General features: G+C 42.3%; 1 protein-coding gene across 7 annotated transcripts in view; it reads right to left on the reverse strand.

The window, feature by feature from the left end:
* The window catches only part of GRHL2 (grainyhead like transcription factor 2), a 117,779-nt gene that overhangs the window by 13,995 nt on the left and 78,914 nt on the right, over window positions 1-24,870 (reverse strand). For all 7 annotated transcript variants that reach the window (XR_002826056.1, XR_002826058.1, XM_006101863.3 and 4 more), the window contains exons 9-12: window positions 13,197-13,355; window positions 9,834-9,921; window positions 8,927-9,066; window positions 4,046-4,077 (exon numbers count right to left, since the gene is read on the reverse strand). Coding sequence is in view for 5 of the 7 variants with exons in the window: in XM_006101863.3 (XP_006101925.1) it covers window positions 4,046-4,077; window positions 8,927-9,066; window positions 9,834-9,921; window positions 13,197-13,355 (419 nt within the window). In the remaining 2 variants the exon portion in view is untranslated. The remainder of the gene's footprint in view (window positions 1-4,045; window positions 4,078-8,926; window positions 9,067-9,833; window positions 9,922-13,196; window positions 13,356-24,870) is intronic.

A 24,870-nucleotide genomic window follows, 5' to 3' on the forward strand; every position in this document is an offset into this window, starting at 1 on the left:
AGCTGATAAGTGAAAAGGGCTGTTCAGAGAACCCAGCTTTGAGGGACAACCTCATGCTAAAGGCACTCAAGAAACCTGAGATGATGAGTGAGGGTGTAAGAAGTGATATTGAGAGTCAGCATTCTCTTACTGTACTCCCCACTAAGTCAAACTATGGAAATAGCCAGAAGGAAATCTCAAACCCAAGTCCCAGGTAAAGGTGGTAATGAGTTTTTAGAGCCCTGTTCCCTCTGTCTCCCCATCACTACCTTTTCATAAAAGTAGGTCATGTCATTCTGTCGTGTCTTGGAACTGGATGGCCATGACCTCAGGAGCTGAAGGTTAGAAATCTGTTCGCACAGCTGTCGGTGACCAGGAGGGTAATAATGGGTAAATAGCCTGAAATGTCACCAGACTGTGAAATATCACTCTGTCATGCTGTGCGAGGGTTCCTAAGCCAGTGATTTTCTTCTTCTCGCCAAGCAAGATTTATTAGTATTTTTCCAGTTCTGCTGACTTTTGATAATGCCCCGATCTGAGCTGTGCGTGACAAACTGCCATTAAAATAACATCTTGGATCAACCACCTTTCCCCTGGGAGTTAAAAAATGCTTTTTCACACGTTCAAATCTACAAACCCAGTATGGAGTCAATACGTTTGTGTGGTCTGAATTCAACTGTTACTTTATTTTCAAAACAAGGCAAGAAAGGAGGGGCAGCTATGACTGCCCCATTTGACAGATGGAAAGAGCATGATGCCTGTCCTATTATACTGGATTGTACCACAAAAGGACTGGAGAACAAGGAGAAGGTGCTTCCTCTGACAGCAGTCTCCATCCCACTGGCACACGTGTGAGAAGATGTGAGTGACTTCAGGTCATGTGGCACATGAAGCCATTATCTTGAGGGATCTACCTCAGGGGAAGCAAATGCTTGAAGTATAGCCGTACCCGGTTTGGCTCAGTGGATAGAGTGTTGGCCTGCGGACTGAAGGGTCCCAGGTTCGATTCCGGTCAAGGGCACATGCCCGGGTTGTGGGCTTGATCCCCCCAGTAGGGGGCGTGCAGGAGGCATCTGCTAGAAACCCAAGTGCCCGCTAAAAGGGCCAGTGCACAAAATCTCATTTGGGGTCACTCTGGCAGAGAGAGGGCAGGTGGGAGCAGACTGGAGTCGTGTGAAGACAGACTGGGTTGTGTGGCTCTGGGGATAAAGTTTAATGAAAAACACAATTTTAAGTCCAGCTGGCATGGCTCAGTGGTTGAGCATTGAGCTATGAATTAGGAGGTCCCGTTTCAATTCCCGGTCAGGGCACATGCTCGGGTTGTGGGCTCGATCCCCAGTGTGGGGTGTGCAGGGGGCAACTGATCAATGATTCTCTCTCAACATTGATGTTTCTATCTCTCTCCCTCTCGCTTGCTGTCTGAAATAAAAATATACATATTAAAAAAGAACCCACAATTTTTTAATGGAGGCAATATTGTGGCTGTCACATAATTATTCTAATGTTATGAGAATCAATATTTGTGGCTTGAAATAAAATTTCTGATGATAATTTTATGCATGTGGATTTAAAAAGTGCTATATCTCAACTTTGATGGTAATGAAGAATTGTCCTAATAAACAGAGATGACAAAAAGTAACTCTAGTGATAAGAAAGACACTGGTGTCAAAGATGAATTGTGAATAATCTAAATAGAAGTGTTTCAAAAAATGACAGGTATTTCTAAATCATATAATGTTATTCTTTAAATGTATGTGTGATTAAATTAACAAAACAAGTATCAGTAGATCATTGACATTTTGGGCTATACTCACAAAGATTTACCTATTTAAGTTGGCCCAAAAGCTTTAATTTTTGTTTTCATCTTCTCCTTGGAAAACTGCCCTATATTTGTAATCACTTTATGTATATATAGTAAAACACATGTGAATTTTGGGAGAAGTCAATGAAATAATGCATATAAAGCACTTGGTACAGTGTCTAGCCAAGGTACTCAATGAGTGCTATTCCTTTTGCATATAACAAGAGCCAAGAGCCTACTATAGATTATCACTGAGGCTGCCCATATTGCTCAGATGACCTCTAATTAGAAGGTGTGTAAAAGAGACTTGAGCCTTGGGCGTTAAGATTATAACAGAGGGTAGTTCTTACAGAGGCTAAGCCAAAAGAGTTAGGTCCACTGGCCACCTAAATGCTGCCAATGCTAGGAAGGACAATTTAGGCTGAGGTAGGTTAAGTGAGGTCTGCACATGGAGCAGCATTCAGTTCTCAGGCCCTTCTCACTCAGATGCTAAGGTTTCCCGGGAGAATAATAGAATGTCAGTGCTAGACGGGACCTTAGAGATCGTCGTACTCTACAAAATCCTCATTTACAATTGAGGGACCCATGGCCCAGAGGTCAAGGAGCCGGCCCCAGGCTTCGCATTAGTGAGCTGCAGTCTGGGAGCAGAACATGGACTTCCTAAGCGCAGAGTCAACGTTCTTTCCATGACGCCACGCTGTCCCTTGTAAAATATGTGAATAACAGATTAGAATTGATAGCGCTAATCACTTCTCTTCATTCCAGCCTCTGGAAATATGTTATCCATGTGCCAAGATAAAAAGAACAATTAATTAAGCATTTAGAAAATTTAGAACTCAGAGTTTAGAGGTCAAATTCTGGACAAGGTTCTGCTTCTAACCAGCTGGGGGATGTTTGACTCCTTTGAGAGTCTCTATCCTTCAGGACAGAAGGTGGCACCCTTTTTCTGTGAAGGGCAGACTAGTCAGCACTTGGGCTTTCTAGGCTCTCTGGACTTCGCTGCAACCACTGAACTGAGCTGTGGTCCCACCAATGTAGCCATAGATAAGACATAAAGGAATTAGCATGGCTGTGTTCTAGTGAAATTTTATGTATGGACTTGAATTCCATAGAATTTTCAAGAGTTAGGCAGTATTCTTCTGGACGTTTTCAAACACTTAAAAATGTTTGTGAACAATACGAAAGCAAGTGGTGGGTCCTCGGGCTGTAGCTTGCCCAGCTCTGCTCTGGGAAGTGAGTTCAGCAATATCTGCTATAGTTACTTCACCTTGAAATGTTTCAGAAGTATATATGTTAATGATATAAGAATACGGAAGCCCTGGTTTGACTACAGTTTGAAAATAAGTGATCTAGAGATTTTTAGTTATATCCGTGTAGTGCAAACCAAGATCTTATGTACACATATGCAGTGTAACGTGGATACTGAAAAATGAATGTAGTTGTAGATGTTTTTAAGAGAAAAATAGCATCCAGATCATATGAAGAACTAGAGCCCATGAGCAGAAGTCAAAAGAAGGTAGACATCAGTTCCACAAACTACCTTTCCGAGGGTTGGAGTCACCCAACAGTAATGGTCTGCCTCACACACAGTGAGAACATTCAGAATATCTCCATCATTTCTCAAGGATGTGGTATAAGATATCACATTACCTAGGAGAGAGGGTCAGCTGAATGACCCTGAAGGATCCTTTTTAGCTCTAAAACCCTAGGAGTCTATACAGTGAGTTGTGGATAGCAAGCAGTAGGCAGTCTTGACGTGCAACAAACACACTGGGAGCCTTGGGTGACCCTGCAATCCTAAGGACCGTGAAAAGGCTCTCAGCCTTCCCAGCTCCCACTCCCACCAGCCTCACCCTAGCCTTCCCAGAGTGAGTATGTGCAGGAAGTACGTGCAGGCGGCCCAGGTAACACTGAAAGTAGGCAGGCTGTCTCCTTGGCCCTTGCCTCAACTCAGCTTGTTCTTCCACCAAAAATTATTTTAGTAACTGGATTATCGATAGAAAGGTGGAATGGAGGAGATGCATCATTTAGAAAAATAGCTGGTTATTCAAAGGCAGATCAGAGGAAGGAGAAAAGGGGAGAGATTTAGAAGGAAAATGGTATTCCCCCAGCCTTCCTCTCAGTGCCCAGAAGCAAGCATTTCTCAGCTCTGAGTCTGGAGGTGAGAGGACAGTCCCACCCATGCTCGCCATTACTGCCTGAAGAGCCATTTCTACTGAAATGAACCGACTTTGGGGGTTTAAGTGAAAGAACTGAGTGTCTTACCCTTCTCGTTCATCATCCGTGTTGTAATACACCTGCGGAACAAAACAATAGGCTTACTGTAGGTCAGAGACAGAAGTGGAAATACATTATGCGATGCACAGACTTTCCTAAGGCATTACACTGTCTCGTAAAAAAGACAAATCTGTTTAATGATGCTATGCAAGTGTGTGCCGAAGGAAATACAAATTTAACCTCATGTCCTCCATAAGGTCAATTCTTATACTTTAATGAGATAAAATTGGAAATGTGACTATTTCCAGCAGATTACCTATAGCCCTACTGCTTTTGACAATAAGAAAAATATTTCAGCAGAATCTAAGAAGCATTGTTTAGAAGGGCTCCAGGGCAGGGCCAGTGAGTAAGCAATCCCATTGGTCCAGGGTGGGCTGACCCTGGACACTGTGCTTAGGTGTCGGGAAGGACCAAGAGGGTCCCATGGCAGTGTGGCAGCAACTCAGGCCTCCGTGTGCTCCTCAGAGGGGCCCGAGTTCCCTGCATCCTCCAACCACAGAAATTTAGGAGTCACCTGTCTTCAAGCTGGAAAAGGTCATTTAGCTCCTGAAGGCATTTGTGGCCAGAGAGATCTTCAGGAAAAGACTCATGCCCTAGCCGGTTTTGTTCAGTGGATAGAACATAGCCCTGCAGACTGAAGGGTCCTGGGGTCGATTCCGGTCAAGGGAACATGCCCAGGTTGTGGGCTCCATCCCCAGTAGGGGGCATGCAGGAGGCAGCTGATCAATGAATCTCTCTCATCATTGATGTTTCTATCTCTCTGTCCTTCTCCCTTCCTCTCCGAAATCAATAAAAAAAAATCTATATTTAGAAAAGACTCATTTAGTTAATTCAGAATCAGAATTAACGCGATTATGAAGCATCTTTCTCATCTTATGAAGCAACAGGGAAACTCCAGAGGGGATCTGCGATGTACATAGGTTCCCTTGACCCAATTCATTATAAAAATTCATTGTGGACCTTTCATGTGCTTTATCTGTTTGCTTCAAGACCATTTTTTAAAAATATATTTTTTTATTGATTTTTTACAGAGAGGAAGGAAGAGGGATAGAGAGTTAGAAACATCGATGAGAGAGAAGCATTGATCAGCTGCCTCTTGCATGGGGATGTGCCCGCAACCAAGGTACATGCCCTTGACCGGAATCGAACCTGGGACCCTTCAGTCCGCAGGCTGACGCTCTATTCACTGAGCCAAACCGGTTAGGGCTTCAAGACCATTTTTGCTTGGGTGAAGAACAATACCCAAGTTAGTATCAGACACACGTTAACTACAAAAGTCGCCCCTAGTGCTAGTACATTTTGTCACTGTCCCTGCCCCAGATGCCTGGGAGAGAAACAGCCGTGCCTGGACAGACACCCTCCCTACAAACTTTCTCAAAGGCTCTGGGCAGTTCCTGGGTCCCTGCCATGCCCGGCGTAGTTGTATAACAGAGCTGGTTACCTGGAACTCTTCGGGAATGAGTCACCTAGTCATTAGCTCAGATTTCCACGAGGAACTTTTCCCTCTTAAACTTCTTATGTCTATTGTTGTATTATATAACTTGTTTCTTCTTAAAGAGAAAATGAAGAAGCTAAGATCTTCCTAGCACTGGCGATACAACTGGGTTTTTTGTAAAAAGTTCCTGATGTTGACCTGTGTTTTGCTGGATTCTTTCAATGTGGCATAAAGCATCCGCCCTGGTGGCTATATGGCAGGGTAATGGACAGCTCTTTGCACAGATGGTTGGTGACTCAGCAATGGAGCAGCCTTCTCTTACGTTCTGGCCTCCAGAATGGCTTCTGCTACCCTGTCCCTGTCACCATCCTGGCATTGTCACTTCTCCTCTTGCATAATGGCCTGCTGTTTCTCCCTTGTCAGTTGTAGGACTTATTCCACTAATTTAATTTTTATGGTGTTTCTCAAACTTTGAAGTGCATAAGAAATCATCTGGAGACCTTGTTATAAATGCAAATTCCTGGAACCCCCTTCGGAGAGTTTAACTGAAACAACCTAGAAGGGAACTTCGGAACCTGAGGCTTCTGTGGTTCGGGGGAAGATTGCTTACAAACCACAACTGGGGTGGGAGGGTGGCGCAGTGCCCTCCTTGGGTTCTAGTGCTTTAAGGAAGGCTGATACCTGCAGAGTATACAGCACGTAGAAAGGTGATGCCCTGCATCCCGCAGTTTCTCCCAAGCTCCCTTCTCATTTGTCTTTAAAGGTATTTCAGACCAAAGCTGCAGCGGATACCAGCACTACCGTGAGGAGAGGGAGACTGGCGGTCTCCATGGCGCTTACACGGTGGGTTCATTCCCTCATATTAGTTTTTGATAATCTGGTAAACATTCCAACCCACATGTGAATCAGTGAGATCACAGGGGAGGAGGTACGGGTGGGCTGACAGTGAAATCCTAACTCTCCAGCCGGGTCCTTGGGCGACTAGGAATCGCTAGGAACCACGGTTGATGAGCCTTTAAGTGTCGCTCAGGATAGTCTCACTGACGGAACGAGAGGACTGCTCGCCCTGCAGGCGGGCAGAGCTGCGATGTGCCTGGTTCTAAAAGGCTCCCGCCGAGGTGGTCACTGAGCTGCACACTGTCGCTTGCCTCCTTCCTCGCACAGCACATGGTAAAACTGGCCCATATTTTGACCTGCCACTGCTGGCTCTTGTTCTGAATATGGAAATCTGCTTCTAGCCCTAAGGAACTGCTGTCTTCCCTGCTGTTTCTGGACCCACCCTAGGCTTCTCGTCTAAGAAAAGGCAGCCTTTAGAGTCCCAACCAGTCACAGTAGGCGCTCCTTTCCTTGGCCAAGGAAGTTGACCAACCACAGAATATGCACGCATTGTGTCGGGGCACAGCGGGGTGTTCCTTAGTGACCCAGGGCTCAGGCAGGCTCCCTCACCGACCCCTTCCCGCTCATTCCGAGGGCAGAGGGAAAGCCTGCGGGCTCTGCGAGGTGGACCCCAGATAGCAGGGCTTACCTCCACCGATGGCACGGCGGACACTTTGCTGAAACCAACGAAGTGTATGAGGCTACACTTGCCTTTGGACTCAGCCACAGGCCAGGAGCCCAGCTCGGGACACGGAGGTGGCACGTGAGGCCAGGAGACTGACAGTCCTGGGAAGCCAGGTTGGGCCACTTTTTCTCTTAAGAATGACTTACAGTTTTTTATATTCAGAGAAATGTTGCCAAGAGAATAGGTCAGGCTGTCAGCTTTGACATGGAGCTGAAACCAGAATCATGACCATAAACGATGAGAACAATTTAACTCAATTCTCCCTCTTCGGGAAGCTGTGGGAACCAAGCCCCATAAAATCCCAGGCAGCAAAGACTGTAAATACACAAGTCACCACCATGTTCTTGGGAATTAAAGAATAAAATAAAATTGGGTGCTGGCCCTCATATCTTGATCAATCATAACACTCTTCCTTTTCCTTCTGTGTCCTTGTTTCTATCAAACAAGACACGATGAGATGTTAAATTAGTTTTCAGTGAAATCTGCTCTAAGAAAAGCAGTGGGTATTTTATTCCCACGCTGTGGATAGCTGCTTTGTCTCCTACACACCAAACACAACGCTAAGGGACAAATATTTTCAAAAAGAGAAAGTGACACCAATAATGACTTCTCCCAGACTATGTCAATTCCGTGGTTCTCAACCTTCCTAATGCCGTGACCCTTTAATACAGTTCCTCATGTTGTGGTGGCCCCCAACCATAAAATTATTTTTGTCGCTACTTCATAACTGTAATTTTGCTACTGTTATGAATCGTAATGTAAATATCTGATATGCTATATGTGTTTTCCGATGGTCGCGACCCACAGGTTGAGAACCGCTGGTCTAAACACTGAGAATGGAGGAAACTCATGAGTGTATCAGTATCACCTAGTTCTCAAAACAGAACTTTCCTCAAAGGACTTTGAGTGTAAAGAACACTAACCAATGCAACTTTCACTAAAACTCAGTTGGTTCAGTGAAAGGCAATTCTGGCGAATACTAGGGAAGTAATTATTTTCTTCTCTTCACACATCTTTAATTTATCACATAAAATAAATAATAGTAAAGATATTACAGAAAGAAAAACCGGCCATCTATCATCACTCTATTATCAAGTGTTATAACTGTCCTTGTTCCCTTTAAGTTCAGATATATATTTAGAATCACTATAAGAACAAAAGGTATTCTACTTTTTTTTCACTGAACATTATCATAACTAGTTCCCATTTTGCTACACAGTTTCTATCATCATAACTTTAGTGACCACATAATATTCCATCAACTTGAACTACCATAATGAGTTAGTTATTAGATGTTTATGTTATTTTAATATTAGTTTTTTCGTTTCACTTATAGATATACCTAGAAGACAGGAATTGTTTTTTCAAAGACTTGTCTACAATATCATTTTTCTTTGGGTGTAAAATGATTTAGCTATTTAATGGAAACTGTTAATTTACTAAGGGGAACATTGTTGATAGGGTTTTGTTTAAATACAGGATTTTGCAACTTGATGAAGTTATAGGCACAGTTCAATTTCCCACCATTAGGTGGGGCTCTATTGCATCAGGCCAATACCATGTGAGGAAACTAACAAAACTTCTTACAGGTTATCAGCCTTCTTCTAACTTTCTTCCTTTCGTTGCTTTGTCAACACTTTGCTATATCAGCTCATTCTCTTCTTCCCCTTAGTAAGTTGGTTTCCTCCCTTGAGACATTCCTTTGTATGAAAATCTATTTTCAGGAGGGATTGACGGACTGCCGAATGCACGGTGTCTGTTTTATTTTCAAGGTCAATGCTGTCTGAAGTGATTCTATCTTAAGGCTCTACCAGCCCCGCGGATGGGTGGCAAGTAGACGGATGGCAAGAAGACGTTAGCAGGTGGCTCATACCTGTCCTGTCCTCTGCAGGTTTGCAAAGTGAACATCGGGGATGAAGAGGACCGGCTGCGAGTGCAGATCAGGCATCGTTTTGAAGTAGGTGATGTCACTCTTCTTTTGTAAAGGTATCGCTGCCAACTTTCCATCAGAGGCTGGACGTGACAGAAAACCCAAAATTCAGAGGGTTACACATGACTAAGAACTCTCAAATGTAAGCTCTAGTCTTAGCTACATTTCATGGCTTTCTCCCACGAAGCTTTCCAAATGCCATAAATGACCCCCACCCCCTTTCCCACTACCAAACCAACAGAAGGAGCTCAAACTTCGAGTGAGTGCTCCTGAGGTGGACTGCTGTTCCCCTCCTGCCCCCCTGTCCCTCTATGTGCCCTAGGTTTCTTTTTTAAAATTCTTATTGACTTTATTGGGGCTGACACAGGTTAATAAAATTATATAGGTGTCAAGCGTACAATTCTATAATGCACCACCTGTGTATTGCATTGTGTGTTCACCACCCAAAGTCAAGTCTCCTTCCATCACCATTTATCGCCCCTCTACCCTCTTTTTACCCCCTCCCCCTTTTCCCTTTAGTAATCACCATACTGTTGTCTATGTCTATGAGTTTTTTATTTGTTTGCTTGTTTATTTAATCCCTTTTCCTTTTCCACCCAGTTCCCCATCCCTCTCTGTGTCCTAAGATTTCTTGTCTGTAAATGGAAAGTGTTGGTCTCAATGATATTACAAAGTCCCTCCTAGCGCAAACACTCTGTGATCATTGATTCTATTTGCTTTTCGCAAGGACAATTGACTCTAGGGAAAGCAAGTAATCCCTTGCATGTCTGTAGTTTCGCCTGCAGCCCACTTCTTTCCACCTGCTCTCTAGTGGACCCAGGGGAGCCCATCCCTTTTCAGTGACACTCACAATTGTTGCACTGGGTTTGGGAGGCCTGGCCTTTCCCCTTCTTCCTGTTCTGCTTCCTCTCTTCGTCTCGGATTTTTCTTTCTGCTCCCTGAGAGGGGAAAACAAATACAGACAATGCTAATTATATTTTTATAAGAATGAATAGTAAGTTTTTTTTAACATAAAATACATATTTAAAATATCTGGTTAAAATATTATAACTTTTAATATAATATAATGTAGTATTAGACATTCTCATACTACATTTCAGTTTCGCATTTACAGTCCCTCCTCTATGTGGCAGCATTCAAGGAGCACTGAAGCGTGAACTGGCCAGCATCCTCTAACCTTTTAGAAACTGACCCCCAAATCATCACACACAAAAACACATCTATCATGATACTGCATGCAAATCATAGGGACAAGAGACAAAACAAGGGAAGAAGGGGAGCAGGCAGTCCCGTTTCCATCCCTCCAGTGAGGTCACGCTCGGTTCTGAAGGCTGAGAGATCTCACTTCTCCTAGATTTCTCCCTTTTTTGGTATTTTGACTATCTACACAACTTCAGCTTTGAATCCCTACAGAAAGACCAGACCCTGTTCCCTGTCCCAGTAAAGTCACTTAAGTAACTTACTAATTATAATAAATGTCCTAAGATGAAGCCTTAGCCCATTACCTTCATTCCTAGACACAGAGAGCGCATTAAAGTTGAGTGTGAGCTCCCTATAAAATTTTCCCTTTGCTTGCTGTGATCATACAGCAATGGAAATGTGTGTGATTATGCTTTTTATAATCATACAGTAATGGAAATGGGGGAGGGCATAAGGAAACTAGACAGGCTATAAGATTACTTTGTACATACAATACAATTTTATGTTTTGTTTTGATATGTTCATATGGTCTTGGAGATGGTGCTTATTCAACCAAATAGAAAAAAGTTTGGTCTAGCCCTGGCTGGTATGGCTCAGTTGATTGGAGCATCATTCCATACACCAAAAAGTGGTAGGTTCAATTCCTGGTCAGGTTGCAGGTTCGATCCCCAGTCTGGACAACCAATGTTTCTCACATCAATCTTTTTCTTCCTTCCTTTCTTTCTTCCTTCCTTCCTTCCTTCCTTCCTTCCTTCCTTCCTTCCTTCCTTCCTTCCTTTCTCTCTCTCTCTCTCTCTCTCTCTCTCTCTCTCTCTCTCTCTCTTTCTCTCATTTTTTTGAAGTTGGGTTTATTCTCTTCCTTTTGCTCCTCTGTTTCTTGTAACCTGATTTTTTCATTGGCGTCTCTTCCAAATCACCTTCTATCTCTTTCCTTCTTGGCTTTTGAGGATTCCCTGATCATCCTCTCCTCTCTTTCAATTTTCTATGTCAGCTTTGCTAACTCAGTTTCCATTTCTCCACCCCAAATACAGATGTTTCAAAAGTTTCCTTTTCCTTTCTCTCTCTCCATTTTTGATGCAGAAGAATTCATCTGCACTCATGTTTTCATGATACTCTAAACAGGTGAAAACCAGATAGACATCCTCATACTAAACTACATTTCAGTTTCGCATTTACAGTCCCTCCCCTATGTGGCAGCATATTCAAGGAGCACTGAAGCGTGAACTGGCCAGCATCCTCTAACCTTTTAGAAACTGACCCCCAAATCATCACACACAAAAGACAGATTTGGTAGTATTAAAATTATCCTACTATGATGCAAAAATAAATTATTTCAAAGCCAAGGGACAAATTGGGTGAAAATACTTGCAATATAAAGTGTTGAATCCTTAATCTACAATGATTCAAATACAAAAGGTGATGTCTGTGCATTTAACAGTTAATTAACTTTATAATATTCTGAAAATATTATGTTATCTAAACATCAAAACTCTACAAAACCTTGATATATCTTGAAGAGACCTCCTAAGCAAATATTTCTATATTTTTAGTGTCCTCTTGCTATAAATTTCTGTGGTTTATGTATATCAATGACAACTCAAAACTTAAAAGTAAAGCACTGTAAAATAATTATATTTTTATAAGAATGAATAGTAAGTTTTTTTAACATAAAATACATATTTAAAATATTTGGTTAAAATATTATAACTTTTAAATTTTAAATCTTATGTACATAAAACTCTCAGAACTCACGTGGCATAGAATAAGTGCCATGTAAGCATTAGCTCCAAAGCTACTCCTTTATGATACCTTCATTGACCACAAATTCCAATTGTGTCATGGCCTTACTTTGGCCAGAATTGGGAATCTGCTTTTTTAAAAGCCAATGTGATAAGCAAAAAAATACATCTCCTTGTTTTCATTCAAACCATTTGTGTGTGTTTTTGTGAATTGCCTATATCATGACCCTTGTCTATTTTTCTTTGGTATGTTAGGGGGTTTTTCTCATCGACAAAACCGTGTCTATTACTTCACTGGCCTCTGTGTCATGGAGGCAACTCACATGACACAGAGGCCAGTGGGACTGTCCTGCTGCTCTGACAGCTGGATGATTGGCACTCACTGAAATCGTCACGACCTAAAGGCTATTAGATATTTTAGAATTGCCACTAGATTTTTTATATTTACCACTGTGCTGCCTGCCCGCAAACCCAGTGCAGTTCTAGCTCATGTGTTTCCTCCTCTCTTCTTGTGACTATCTCCGCTCTCTGCTCCCAGAAGCCCACTTCTCCGTACACTCTATCACTGGTAAACCAGGACTTTCCGACATTTTAATGGCACGGTAGACCTCAGATGGCCCACCTCACTCTCCAGCGAGTACCTTGGGTCGCTTCTGTAGGTGTCCTGGTCTTTGACAATCAAGTGGCCCCTTTGCTTTCCCTGCGGATGCTGATATCACACAAGTCTTGAAATTGTTCATGCCACTCATATTTGGGATGCGTGAAGATCTCTTGTCACATAACCACGGGATTTTAATCTTAGCTATTCTAATTGCTTTGTCTCTTATGGGATTCAGGGAGATTCAAAAACGATATCTCCTCCTGAGTGCATGTTTACTAATGAACTTATTTTATAGGAGCCATCTCCATTCCAAAAACCTCTAAATGAGACTCCACTAACCCCAAAGAATGACAAAGGTTACATTGATGTGTTCTAAGACAGGACCTACATCCAGTAAAAACTACTAATCTATGATAAGTGAATCAGACTCAGCACAATAGTGTCAATTAGTCATTAAATTAGTGGTAAAAATGACTGACTAAAAATAGAGTTGATTGACGACTCCCTAGATATCTAATAGGAATTGAGAATGAAAGATTACCACTCCCACTATGATTGATAAGGTGATTATTCTGACACCACTAGACAAGAGAAGGTGACAAGGGAAAAATGTCATTAAAAGTAATATCTAATAACAAAGATACCTTTATGACAAACTGTCATCTTTACTCACTTTGTCGCAGAAGACCTTGATCTGGCAATAAGCTCTATGAATGGGTTTATTACTACGATTATTATAACTGTATGTATCAATCTGAATCATCAAAGGAAGTCCTTTCACCCCTTTTTGGGAAGAGAAATCTGTACTCAGGCAGTTCACAGTGATGAAGATCTAAGGGAGGAAGAAAGAAAAAAAAAAGTTCATAAATCACCATAAGAAAGGTCTATTAAAAAAATACGTAAGTCTTAGGCTGGAAATCAAAATACTAAATGCATATATAAGGATAACTGAAGAATAGTTGGATAGTCTGACATAAGAACAGGTTGAGCATATAAAACATGATAGAGTGCATAATTTATAAATATATAAAAGTTTTTGATTTCATATTTAATCTAAAACAGACCATAAAATTACTTTCCATAGAGTATATCAGCAAAATCTTACTTATTTTTCAAACGTGCATACGTTAGCTGGGTAAAACATTACTTCCTTAACATGTTAAAGCTGTGACTTCCAATAGTTATATCAATTTCTCTAATGTGTGATCAGTGGAATAAAAAAACACACAACCCAAACCCAAACTAGATAACAGCTTCCCTGGAGCATTATTATACTGAAACATAGTTATTTGTTTATATATCTAGCCTTCCTACTTGACTTTTAAGTATAGGATTTGAGACCATTTCTTATTATTTTTGTATTACTAGTACCTAATATAGTGCATGGAGGAGAGTGGGCAGTCAATAAACATTTGATGAGCTTATCTGTAGAAAATCCACTAGATTGGGAGTCAACGCCCCAAGTTTTAATCCCAGCTCTAACCAGCTAAGAGACCTCAGGCAAGTCCCTCAATGTCTTCAGTTTTCAATTTTCCTTTTAAATCAGATGTAAATACTATTTTTTTAAATATATTTTATTTATTTTTTACAGAGAGGAAGGGAGAGAGATAGAGAGCTAGAAACATCGATGATAGAGAAACATCGACCAGCTGCCTCCTGCACATCTCCCACTGGGGATGTGCCCGCAACCCAGGTACATGCCCTTGACCGGAATCGAACCTGGAACCTTTCAGTCCGCAGGCCGACGCTCTATCCACTGAGCTAAACCGGTTTCGGCCAGATGTAAATACTATTATAGAAGAAGTGAAAAAAATAAAAGAGGAGCTGGACAAGATAAGACAAGAAACAGGAAGAAAGAAATGTAATAAAGGCACCAGCATCCTCAGTTTACAACACGGGGCAACAAGAGACACAACAGAAATTACGTAAATTAAAAAAAAAAAAGAAAAGGAAACTCAAGTAAATTCTTAGAGTACAGTACTGACCAACAGAAGAACTAAAAATATAACTTTATTATAAAATATTGGGAGGAATAGAGGGAGGAGTATAGGTAGATTTCAATACATATCATTTTTAAAGTTTATTTATCATAGAATAGAGGTATGAGTACAGTATCTAGATTTATGTGGTAACTATATAAATATTAAGAGTTGTCTCTGGGAAAAACTGGGTATGCTGTATTATACTCTTGGTACTGTTTTTCATTTAATACCACGTGTATTATTTTTACTTAACATAAAACTTTAAATCATTCATTGTTTTAAAGTTATACATTTATTTATTCTGAAAGCTATTTCATCAAATGTATTATCTGACCAAAACTGCATTTTAAAAGCCATTTAAATTTTTGATTTAACTACCAGGTCTGATGTAATTAATTTCAAGCTCAATTCCTGTAGGCTTTGGGAAACTTATACAACCAGATATCTAAATTTTAGTGCTATGCCTATGTAAGGATCATTTTTCATTTTATTTTTAAGCTCCTTACTTGGCAATAAGAAACACACTAGCAAGGCACCACACACCAATAGCAGGCAAGGCCAGGTGACAGGTCTTAATAACATGCTAATTACAACAACCTTGTGCCTTGTGCCACAGGCTCTCACTCTTCTAGCCAACATCTGAAAACAAGTGCCTAGAGATGACCTAACCATTCATTTCATTTCATTCATTCCTATTATTGGTTCACTCATTCATTTATCCTATAAACATCAACACACACCCACAGTGGGTGACTACTAAGAAGATCTTGTATGTGTGCCATGCCTGATTCTCCTACGGAACGTCCCTGGCGAAAGTAGACAGAAACGTCTCTCTATTGCTCCTGGAGATGCCCTAACTGCAGAAGAACATTCACTCATGGCACAAAATTATTTTTAAATACCTACCATGTCCCTGAGACTGTGCGAAGTACCAGCACAAATGCACTGATTACGATCCGGGCAAACAGAGAAGTCAGAGGCTAGATGGAGAGAGGGACATGATGGTGCTCCAGAGATTAGAACTTCATCACATGCTGATCTTTAGGTCAAAAACTAAAAGCATACTTTCCTAGGAACACTTGCCTTTTTTAAAACTATTATTACTGGCAATGGGATTATCTTGGCCCGAATGTGTAAACATAACTTTATGTCAGCAAATCAAATGATCACTCTGGTGAGCAATGCAGTTGTCCCTAACTTTGGCCACGTATTTCATATACAAATCCCCCAGCTGGTGTTGTAATCTACAGGGGCCTGGATCCACACTGGCTATTGTTCCACTCCTCAGAAAGCCGGCCTTGTATTGCAGAAGCCAGAGGAGAAAGGTGTTGTGATGAATATTTCCTAAGCTATTTGGACTCACGGTTGGCTCACCGATTTATCCATATATCACTCAACAGGCAGGAAACACTATTAATTGTGGCCTTGTCAGCTCCACCTCTCAACTAAGAGAGCTGGGCTGATGGAATGTGTATACTTACAAAGGCCTCCGGCAGGACGGAGCCGCTGAAATAACAGATGCTTACTGGCAACACACTACAACAAATAGACTAAATCCTCCTTGGAGGAGCAATAACAATCAGCCACCCAGTAGAGAAGGTCTTTAGAGGTCAAATGAGCTATCAGACACTAGACTTTACCGGGAGACACTTAGACTAGGTCCCCTTAATAGCAAGAGGTTCTGAGTAGAAGGTCCAATGGGCTCGCTTTGATTCATGCCATCCTGATTCTATAAAAAGTAAACAACACAAGAATCGGTCTCCTTTGCTAAATGGTGTGGGCCTCCCAGAGTCATCCTTAGAGGCAGGAATATATAACAGGGTTGGCACCGTTTTCCTCTTGCCTGGCTGCCTGACCCAACAGCAAAGCAGTTTCAGTACCCGATGGTATCAATCGTAGTCTCGCTGTGGTGCACTCAAAACCCAAATAGTTGAACTTTAACTGCAGTTGGGGCAGGGGGTGGGGGTGGGAAGGCACGGCAGCACATTAACTAAAACCTTGGCTGGGGAACTGATAAGCATTCATTTGTTTCATCTTGCAAACCCAACCATGTCCCAGCTCCAGGCACAGCAGGCCAATGTGAGATCAAATTTCTTGGAAGTTTATCTACAAAGCACTGTTTGTAAATGTGTATTACAGAAACTTAGCGAAAGGTATGCTTTCCCCCACCAAATGTTCATCCAAATGTCAAGCACAGAAAATTCTGTTTAGCTTCATAGAAGCCCTGATTATGTAAAGAGCATATAAATGCCATGAACAATTGGTCTGTCACCCGAGAGTTATGAATGTTATGTATGTTCATACAATATTTTCAAAACCTCCGTTATTTGTTCTCCTATAATTCTGACAGTACATATTTTTTAGAAAAATATTCATGAAAACAGGTGTATGCGAGCAGATAACAGATGCAATTTTAATTTTGTCACTGGATCAAGGATTGAGTCAGGTAGAAAAATTGTTTCAAAATGTACCAAGACCTTTCCAGAAATAGGTGCAGTCTCATGGCAATTGACATTTTAAAAATAAAATCATTTTTACACGTGAATTACAATTCCCATTTGGTGGTTTCTACACAAGGTAAGTGTCTTTGCCCAGGTTATAATACCTCTCGGTTGTGCACTACATGTAGTAAGATTTATTAAAATAAACACAGGTCAATGATGGGCTTTAGAATGGCTACATTAAGTTGATTATTAACACCCAAGATTTTTCTGAGAGCTTGCCATTAAAAGAAATGGGCTGATCTTTGATTTACAAAGCAATTTGAAATTTCAAATATCATAACATCCATGAGTTGATGGAAAGTATTTTTCTCTTTAAACAAGTGTATCTTGCATTTTTAGGAAGACCCCTTTGATCAAAGACTATGAAAGCTCTTTATTTCCTAAGGTTGAGACTCTTTTCCAAGAAGTGGCACGTGCATTAGCCTCCAAATTACAGGGTCATAAAATCAGCATTTCCACTCTAAAACACAAACAATATATAAACACATCATTGTGCTCTTGCCAATTTCCCTACTCTGTTTTCTCCTTGGTTCTTAGCATTATCAAAGGCCTTCAAGACGGTTTTCTTGCATTTTCAGCATTTTTCTTCTATTTTATACAATTGTATTTGGGTGCAGATGCAATGGCAAATAAGACAGAGAGACAGACTAAAGGTAGATAATGTTAACAAGTGAAATCTCAGTCTTGGGCATTCATTCGTTTCTTCCTGAATTAATTCACCAACTATTTACCAAGGGCCTGACATTATGCTGGGAAGTGGGAACAAGAATGACAGGCCAGATTAGATTCCCTGCCCTCAGAGAGCTTGCTATTTTGTTGAGGATCTAAGAAACTCCTAGATTCCCTGACACCTCCATTTATATAGCACTTTTAGGAAATGATTTAAAACCTGATAGTGTATTTCTCTATTTTCTCCTTTGGGCACCTCTGTATAGTATACACACACATACACATTTGGCTTACTCACATATCCTACCAGCTTTCTATATTCTTTTAGTACTCAATTTTTTCCACTTCCAGTACATGCGAAGCATGTTCCCAATTGACAGCCTTTGCCATTTGTTCTGCCCTCTGCCTCCAGTGCTGTCCCCACATATCATCCCATTGCCACTCCTCCTCTTTCAGATTTCAGTCCAATCTCAGCTCTTCCTTGGCCGCCCTAGCTGGAGTTGTCTTCTGCCTCCTCCTCCCATCCGCCCACGACCAGTAACACACTCTGTCAACCTGCTCTTTTCTATTTTCTTCATAGCACTTAACACTATTTGGATTTAGCTTGTTGTTTATCTGTTTAGTGCTTAATTATCTGTCTGCTCCACGAGGCTATAGCCCATAAGAAGAGGGCCCTTGTCTACCCCAAACTCAATCTAGTCCCAGTACCAGGCCCACAGTAGATACTCAACAAATATTTGTCCAATGAGGTAAGATAACATTACTTTTCTAAATACGCATTTCCCTCTTTATCTATGCTCTTGCTTTCCTAAGCAAAACCTCTTAGGAGTTGAGATTGCTTGGAGTAGCTGTATCTGTCAAGATAATAAGCAGGGTTAGCAGTGCTGACCAGATTTATACTAAAAAAATATTACCTGTCTGTATATCAACAAACCTAAATTGGGCACCAAATACACACACACACACACACACACACACACACTATAGAAGATACTATAGACAGAGATGCTATGGGAGATACAGAAGTCTATGGTAGGGCCCTACCCTTAAAGAAAAGGAGGGATATACAGTTTTCACTGTTGAATAATGTATATACTCACTATACATGCTGTAAGCACATGATGAAAAGGAGAAAGCTCAACGAGTCAGCCAGGGGAGCTGTCCTGTAGGAGCCCTGAGCTGGAATAAGGAGACAGCCTCATGGGAGAGGGGAGGTTTGTGTTGGGGAAGTTAAGAGCAGCCTGAAGTAGGCTGGTGAGGGAAGAAGCCAACCAAAATACTTGTATCACGGTTGTCAAATAATGGACATTTGATGAGGTTGGGTGTGTACCACTGAAGCCAAGAACTATGGCCACAGTGTCCGACATCCAAGTTACAGAGGACCAGGAGAGTGCGGGCTGAGAAAAGGCCACCAAGTTCAGAAGTAAAAAGGCTCTGTGCCCTTCCCAAGGCCAGACTAATGGAGGGAAAGATGGGAAACTAGATTTCTGGGGCAAGTGAGACAGGACATGAGGATGGAGAGGAAGCATCTCAGCTGGGAAGTTGGCAGAGGAAGGAGAGATGGACAGGAACACGGACAGCGGGCAGCAGGGCCTGGCAGAGGTGTTCTTCACAGATGGAAGAGGTATTCACACAATGAGAGAGGACGAATGTAAGAGGCTGCACATAGGAGGAGTTATGGGAGCTCAGAGCTTCAGAGACAGGGATCAAATGAGATCAACTCACAAGTGAAGTTTTATAAGAAGAAAGACAGAGTTTTCTCTGAAGCAGGAAGGCAAAATGAGAGGAAAGCACAGCAAGAAAAAAAAGTACAAGGGGCTCAAAGAAGGCCTGTAGCCAGTGCAAATCCTGGCACTATCGCCTGGGACTAGTTATTTAATCTTTCTAGTCCTCATTTTTTAAGTAGCTATAACTATCCTTACCTTAGTATGGTGACACTTTAAAATGAGCTCATGTTTTTGCCCTGGCTGGGTGGCTAAATTGGTTGGAGCATCGTTCCATACACCAAAAGGTTTTGGATTTCATTCCCAGTCAGGGCACAGAATTAGGTTGTAGGTTTGATCCCAGGTCAAAGGCATAAAGCTTTGAAGGAATGGTTGCCCTTTTGCCAAAGATAGTGCAGAAGACATTACTATTAGATCCTCCCAACACAAAAGGCAGTGTGGAAAGAGCATGTGCCCCCAACAGCCACGGACGCTATGCGGTAGCGGGCAACCTCAGGTAAGCTTGCTCACCTCTCTGAGCTTCACATTCTTCATTATTCCCATGAAAAATTATATCCACTTAAAAATATAAATGCTGCCTAATGTATAAAAAGCACCTGGCAGAATGCCTGGTATATGGTAATCACTAAACAAATATTAACCATGGTGCGCGCGCGCACACACACACACACACACACCAGTCTATGAAATCCAAGTCTGTCATCTAAGTCTCTACACACACACACACAACGGTTTATGCATGTACATTATAGAGCCCTACGCAGGATTCAGGTCAGAAACCACGGGTACTCCACATTCTAACAGAAGATCAAGCTATTGATATCTTCAGTGAGATGCTTGGCAAAGATTACTCCTTCCACATATGAATTAACTCCAGCTTTATAGCTTTCCCTGCCATCCATTACCTTATAAAACTGAAACAAAGGCATGGCTTTGTTTAAGTTCAATACCAAAGACTCCAGCAAATGTTTACCTTTCCCTTATAAAGCTTCCATCACCTACACCACGCCCAGCAAACACATAAAAATGCCATTTGCCCTGCTTCCCAGTGTGTGTCCTGACCTTTTAAGACCCCTCCCAGGAGCCTGCCCCAGCCGCTTCTTTACTCTTGAGACTATGGAAGATGCCCTGTAATATCCTCTAACCGTCCATATATCTTCTCTTTTCCCTGGTATCCACCCTGACTATCCAACTAAAGAACCCATTTTCTCAGGCTTTGTGCTTGGCACACAGTGGGAGCCCAATAAACACAGATTAAATATTTTAGACCAAAAAAAAAAAAAAAAAAACCACAATGCTGAGAGAGAGAGAAAAGGAAGGAGGGAACGAAATAATACATTTGGAACAATTTAATGGATCTGCCATGATTTGGTACTGACTTTCAAGTCAGCCTTTCAATCAGCATAACCTTATTTTCCACCCTGAGAGACTCAACAGTTCACGGTGTACGAGAAGGTTAGAACACCTACATTTTCTCCAATTTACCACCTTTCATAGGGCATAATCAAAGGACTGCCATTTCCACCCTCCCGTCTTTTGAGTGACTAAAATTGAGGTAATGAGGACAGAGAGGCTGTGTTTTCTATTCATTAGCAGATAAGGGAGCAAAAAGCTCATCTGACTTGCTGGCCACTGGTTGCACCTTGAAAAGACAGCCCTGGGAAGAGAAAGGATTGGCCTACGGTGAGAAAAGAAAGGAAGCCTGCCAGGGGTGGGGGACGGATTAGAAGGGGTCAATGGGGGAAAAAGAGGGACATAGGTAATACTTTCAACAATAAAGATTTTTAAAAATAATAATAAAGAAAGAAAGAAACCTGGACTCCATATGGAAAAAGTAAGCAATCCTACATGGTAGCGCTAGTTCCGTCTCACAGCACCAAGCAGGTCATGACATGAGCCCATCCAACGCCCTGTGACAGGCAGCCACGGGCACTGCGAGGCATCACATCCACGTCATTTGCTTCCTTCGGGATGAATTTGCTTCCATAGAAGCGAGCTTTTTAGCCCCAACTCCCACTTTTATCTTCCTGCTCCTCCAGCTGACTCTTCTTAGCACATCCATGTTCGCATCCCTTACACTGGGTCTCAGATGGTTTATGCTATCTCCCTCAGTACTAGAGCAAAATCAGACCCAAAGGCAATAAAAAAGGCAAAAATTTAAGGAAAATACGGCCCAGAGGTAATATCAGCATGTGTCCCCTCACCATGCATTTCCTCACAATGTCAAAACTTACATGAAATCTCCTTTGCAAATCCAATTCATTGAAAGCATCTAAAGCAGCGGTTCTCAACCTGTGGGTCACAACCCCTTTGGCGGTCGAACGACCCTTTCACAGGGGTCGCCTAAGACCATCCTGCATATCAGATATTTATATTACGATTCATAACAGTAGCAACATTACAGTTATGAAGTAGCAACGAAAATAATTTTATGGTTGGGTCACAACATGAGGAACTGTATTTAAAGGGCCAGAAGGTTGAGAACCACTGATCTAAAGGAACCCAAAGTTAGAGGAATCTGCATATAAACATTGCTTACCCTATATATTAAAAGGCTAATATGCAAATTGTCCCCTCGGGAGTTTGACTGCTTGCTATGATGTGTGCTGACCACCAGGGGGCGGTGCGGAATCAAGGAAGTCCCTGGCTGGCAGCTGGCAGCCAGGGGAAGGCCCCAATCGGCCCTAATTGCCAGCTAGGCCTAGGGACCCTACTCGTGCACAAATTCATGCACTGGGCCTCTAGTATATAAATATTTATTTTCAATTTACCAGCTTGGTGAATGTGGGTTTTGTTTATTGGATTTCTTAAGTTGCAAACATAAAGCAGATAGTCATTGTGTGCCCTCTGCAACCTTCATTTTCTCTGATAACAATCACTGTTCTTGCTTTGAAGTTTTTTATGCTGTGCTTCCTGCATAATATTGAAGAAAAAAAAGAGAGTAAGGAATAGTCTTCCCTGTTCATAGCAGGAAAAATCATAAAAGAAAAGTATATGGAAATACACTTAAAAGTAAAAATCTGGACACTAGAGAAAGGAGCTAGCGATAAGTGGGGGAAATGGAGAATAAATGTGTAAAGGTTTGGAGAAAAAAATACTGAGAAAGCATGCACTAATATTCAATTAATACAAAGAGTATTAATTGCAGTAATTCTGCAAATGAGATCATTAATGTTAGGCTAACACACACACACACACACACACACACACACTCAGTTGAAGATGGCAAGGAATCCTAATAGTCCTCACCCCCAAATCCACTCTGGTCAATAACATGTACTAGTATGATATCGACAGGTAATGTAATAGGGCAACCAAAGACATGGATGGGGAGAGGCCTGTGTGCTAGAGGTGTTGGACCAGCAAGGCCATCTTAGTGGGCAGGGGACAGACAGAGGGGGGCAAAAGCCGGGTGACTGGATTGAACTGCTTTGCTAAAGAAAATGGGGCTGTTCATTTGTTTTCTTTCTTTCAGGAACTACATACGTTGTACCCTATAGATTTCTTTGAGAAAGAACATCATAGCATGTTTTGGCCTAAAAAGATTGCAGATTACCCTCTATTGGGACGGTTAAGAGCATGGACTCTGGACTCAGAGGGACATGGGTTCAAAGCCCACTTTTGCACTTGCCAATGGCGCAGTGCCTGGTATGTAGAAAGTTGATACTTAGTGGAATGAGAATCTGAGATGCACAGGAAAATGATTCACGACATCGCTCAGCCTCTCTGCTCCCCATCCCATCCCATTCAGGTTTCAGTCTTGCCTACCTCCAATCTTACCACAAAAATTTGTTAACAGGGATGAAAAAATATATATGCCTTATCAGTGTCCTTGGCCCTCTCTAAAATTGCAATAACTTCCTGTCTGAGAGTTCTCCCAAACCTCCAAATGCAGGAAGAACTTTTACCACTGATCTTGCAGAGCAGAGGGCTAGACTAGCCAATCCCCAAAGCCCCTCCTACAACTCAACACGGAGGACGGAAGGAGGGCAGGATAGGCCTCACCCCAGACGGTAATGGCTCTCCGCCTGCAGGCAGAGGTGCTAGGCTAGAAGGCAGCAAAGAATAACCCAGGAGAGAAAAATTTTCATATTACTGAATTATAATAGATTTTTAAAAAAATCTTAGAGACAGGGGGATGGGCCAGTAGTGGATTTCTTTGTTTGCTTGATGAGTTAGCGGAGCTGGTCTAAGGGAGGAGGAGCATTTTCACTGACTCCAGAGCATCCCAAAAGGCTTGGTGCAGAGGGACTAGAAAGGGGTTCATGGAAAGAAGTCTCCTTCTTGGGCAGTTCATAAACCATGGGAGGGGTGAAGTGTAGAGAGGGGGAAATTGGTATGGTGTTCCAGCGAAAAGGCACAAAAAGGAAACTTGTTCCTCAAAGCACTAGGAGCATCTCATTGCTCCAGGAATTCTCTGTGGTCACAGGAGAGAGGCCTGTGCAGCACCCGGAGGTTCGCTTAAGCTTGAATTCATTGTGAACAGAGAAAATGCACTGGACAAAAAGAAGGGGCCCGGTTTCAAGAATCTCCTCGGAAATGTGGGAGAAGGGGGAGCCTGCTGTGCTCCTGCGCTGGGGGATGATGTCATCGCAGAGAGAAAGCCCGCACTCGATGCCAGGAACCTGAGCTCACAATGACCCAATGGAGTCTTCCGTGGGAATTCCTCAATCTGGGGATTAGCGACCAATCGATCTACTTTGTAGGTGCCAGTGTTTGGCAAAGGGAAGAAAGTCTGCAATAACCCTGGGAATGGGAGTCATGTGAAAGAAGGTACCACAGCAGGGCTCCTGTTAGAAGCATATGGATGGAACCTTAATAATCTGTTGATGTCAATAATCTATGTTTTAAAATATATTTTCTTGATTTTTTACAGAGAGGAAGGGAGAGGGATAGAGAGTTAGAAACATCGATCAGCTGCCTCCTGCACACCCCCTACTGAGGATGTGCCCGCAACCCAGGTACATGCCCTTGACCAGAATCGAACCTGGGACCCTTCAGTCCGCAGGCCGCCGCTCTATCCACTGAGCCAAACCGGTTAGGGCTCAGTAATCTATTCTGATAATCCCTGCTTCCCTTCCAGCTGAGGAGAGTGAGGCTCAGCAGGGAGAAGTCACAAAGCCAGCTCTTCCGGTGCCAAGATGAGCACCCAGGTGCCTTTTCCTCTGTCACCTGCTGCTGCCCATCCCCCATCAATTTCCAAGCTGTAACAGGGTGGACTGGGACTCCCAACCTTACCCACCTAGATGTCACCTGAGTCATTGCCAGGGACCCAGGGACACCTGTTAACACTACAGCAGCGTCCAGACCCTGGGGGAAATGTCCTGTTGGAGACTATTGCTGCTGCTCCTGTCACTGGGCAGGAAGACGTGGCACAGCCAGCAGAACCGGTTCTGGGTGGAAGAACTCGGGGATAGCTCTGCCAGATTCACGCTGCCATTGATACCAGAAATCAGTTCATTCCAAAC

This window comes from Myotis lucifugus, unplaced genomic scaffold (genome assembly GCF_000147115.1).
Source record: "Myotis lucifugus unplaced genomic scaffold, Myoluc2.0 scaffold_385, whole genome shotgun sequence".
Lineage (NCBI taxonomy): Eukaryota > Metazoa > Chordata > Mammalia > Chiroptera > Vespertilionidae > Myotis > Myotis lucifugus.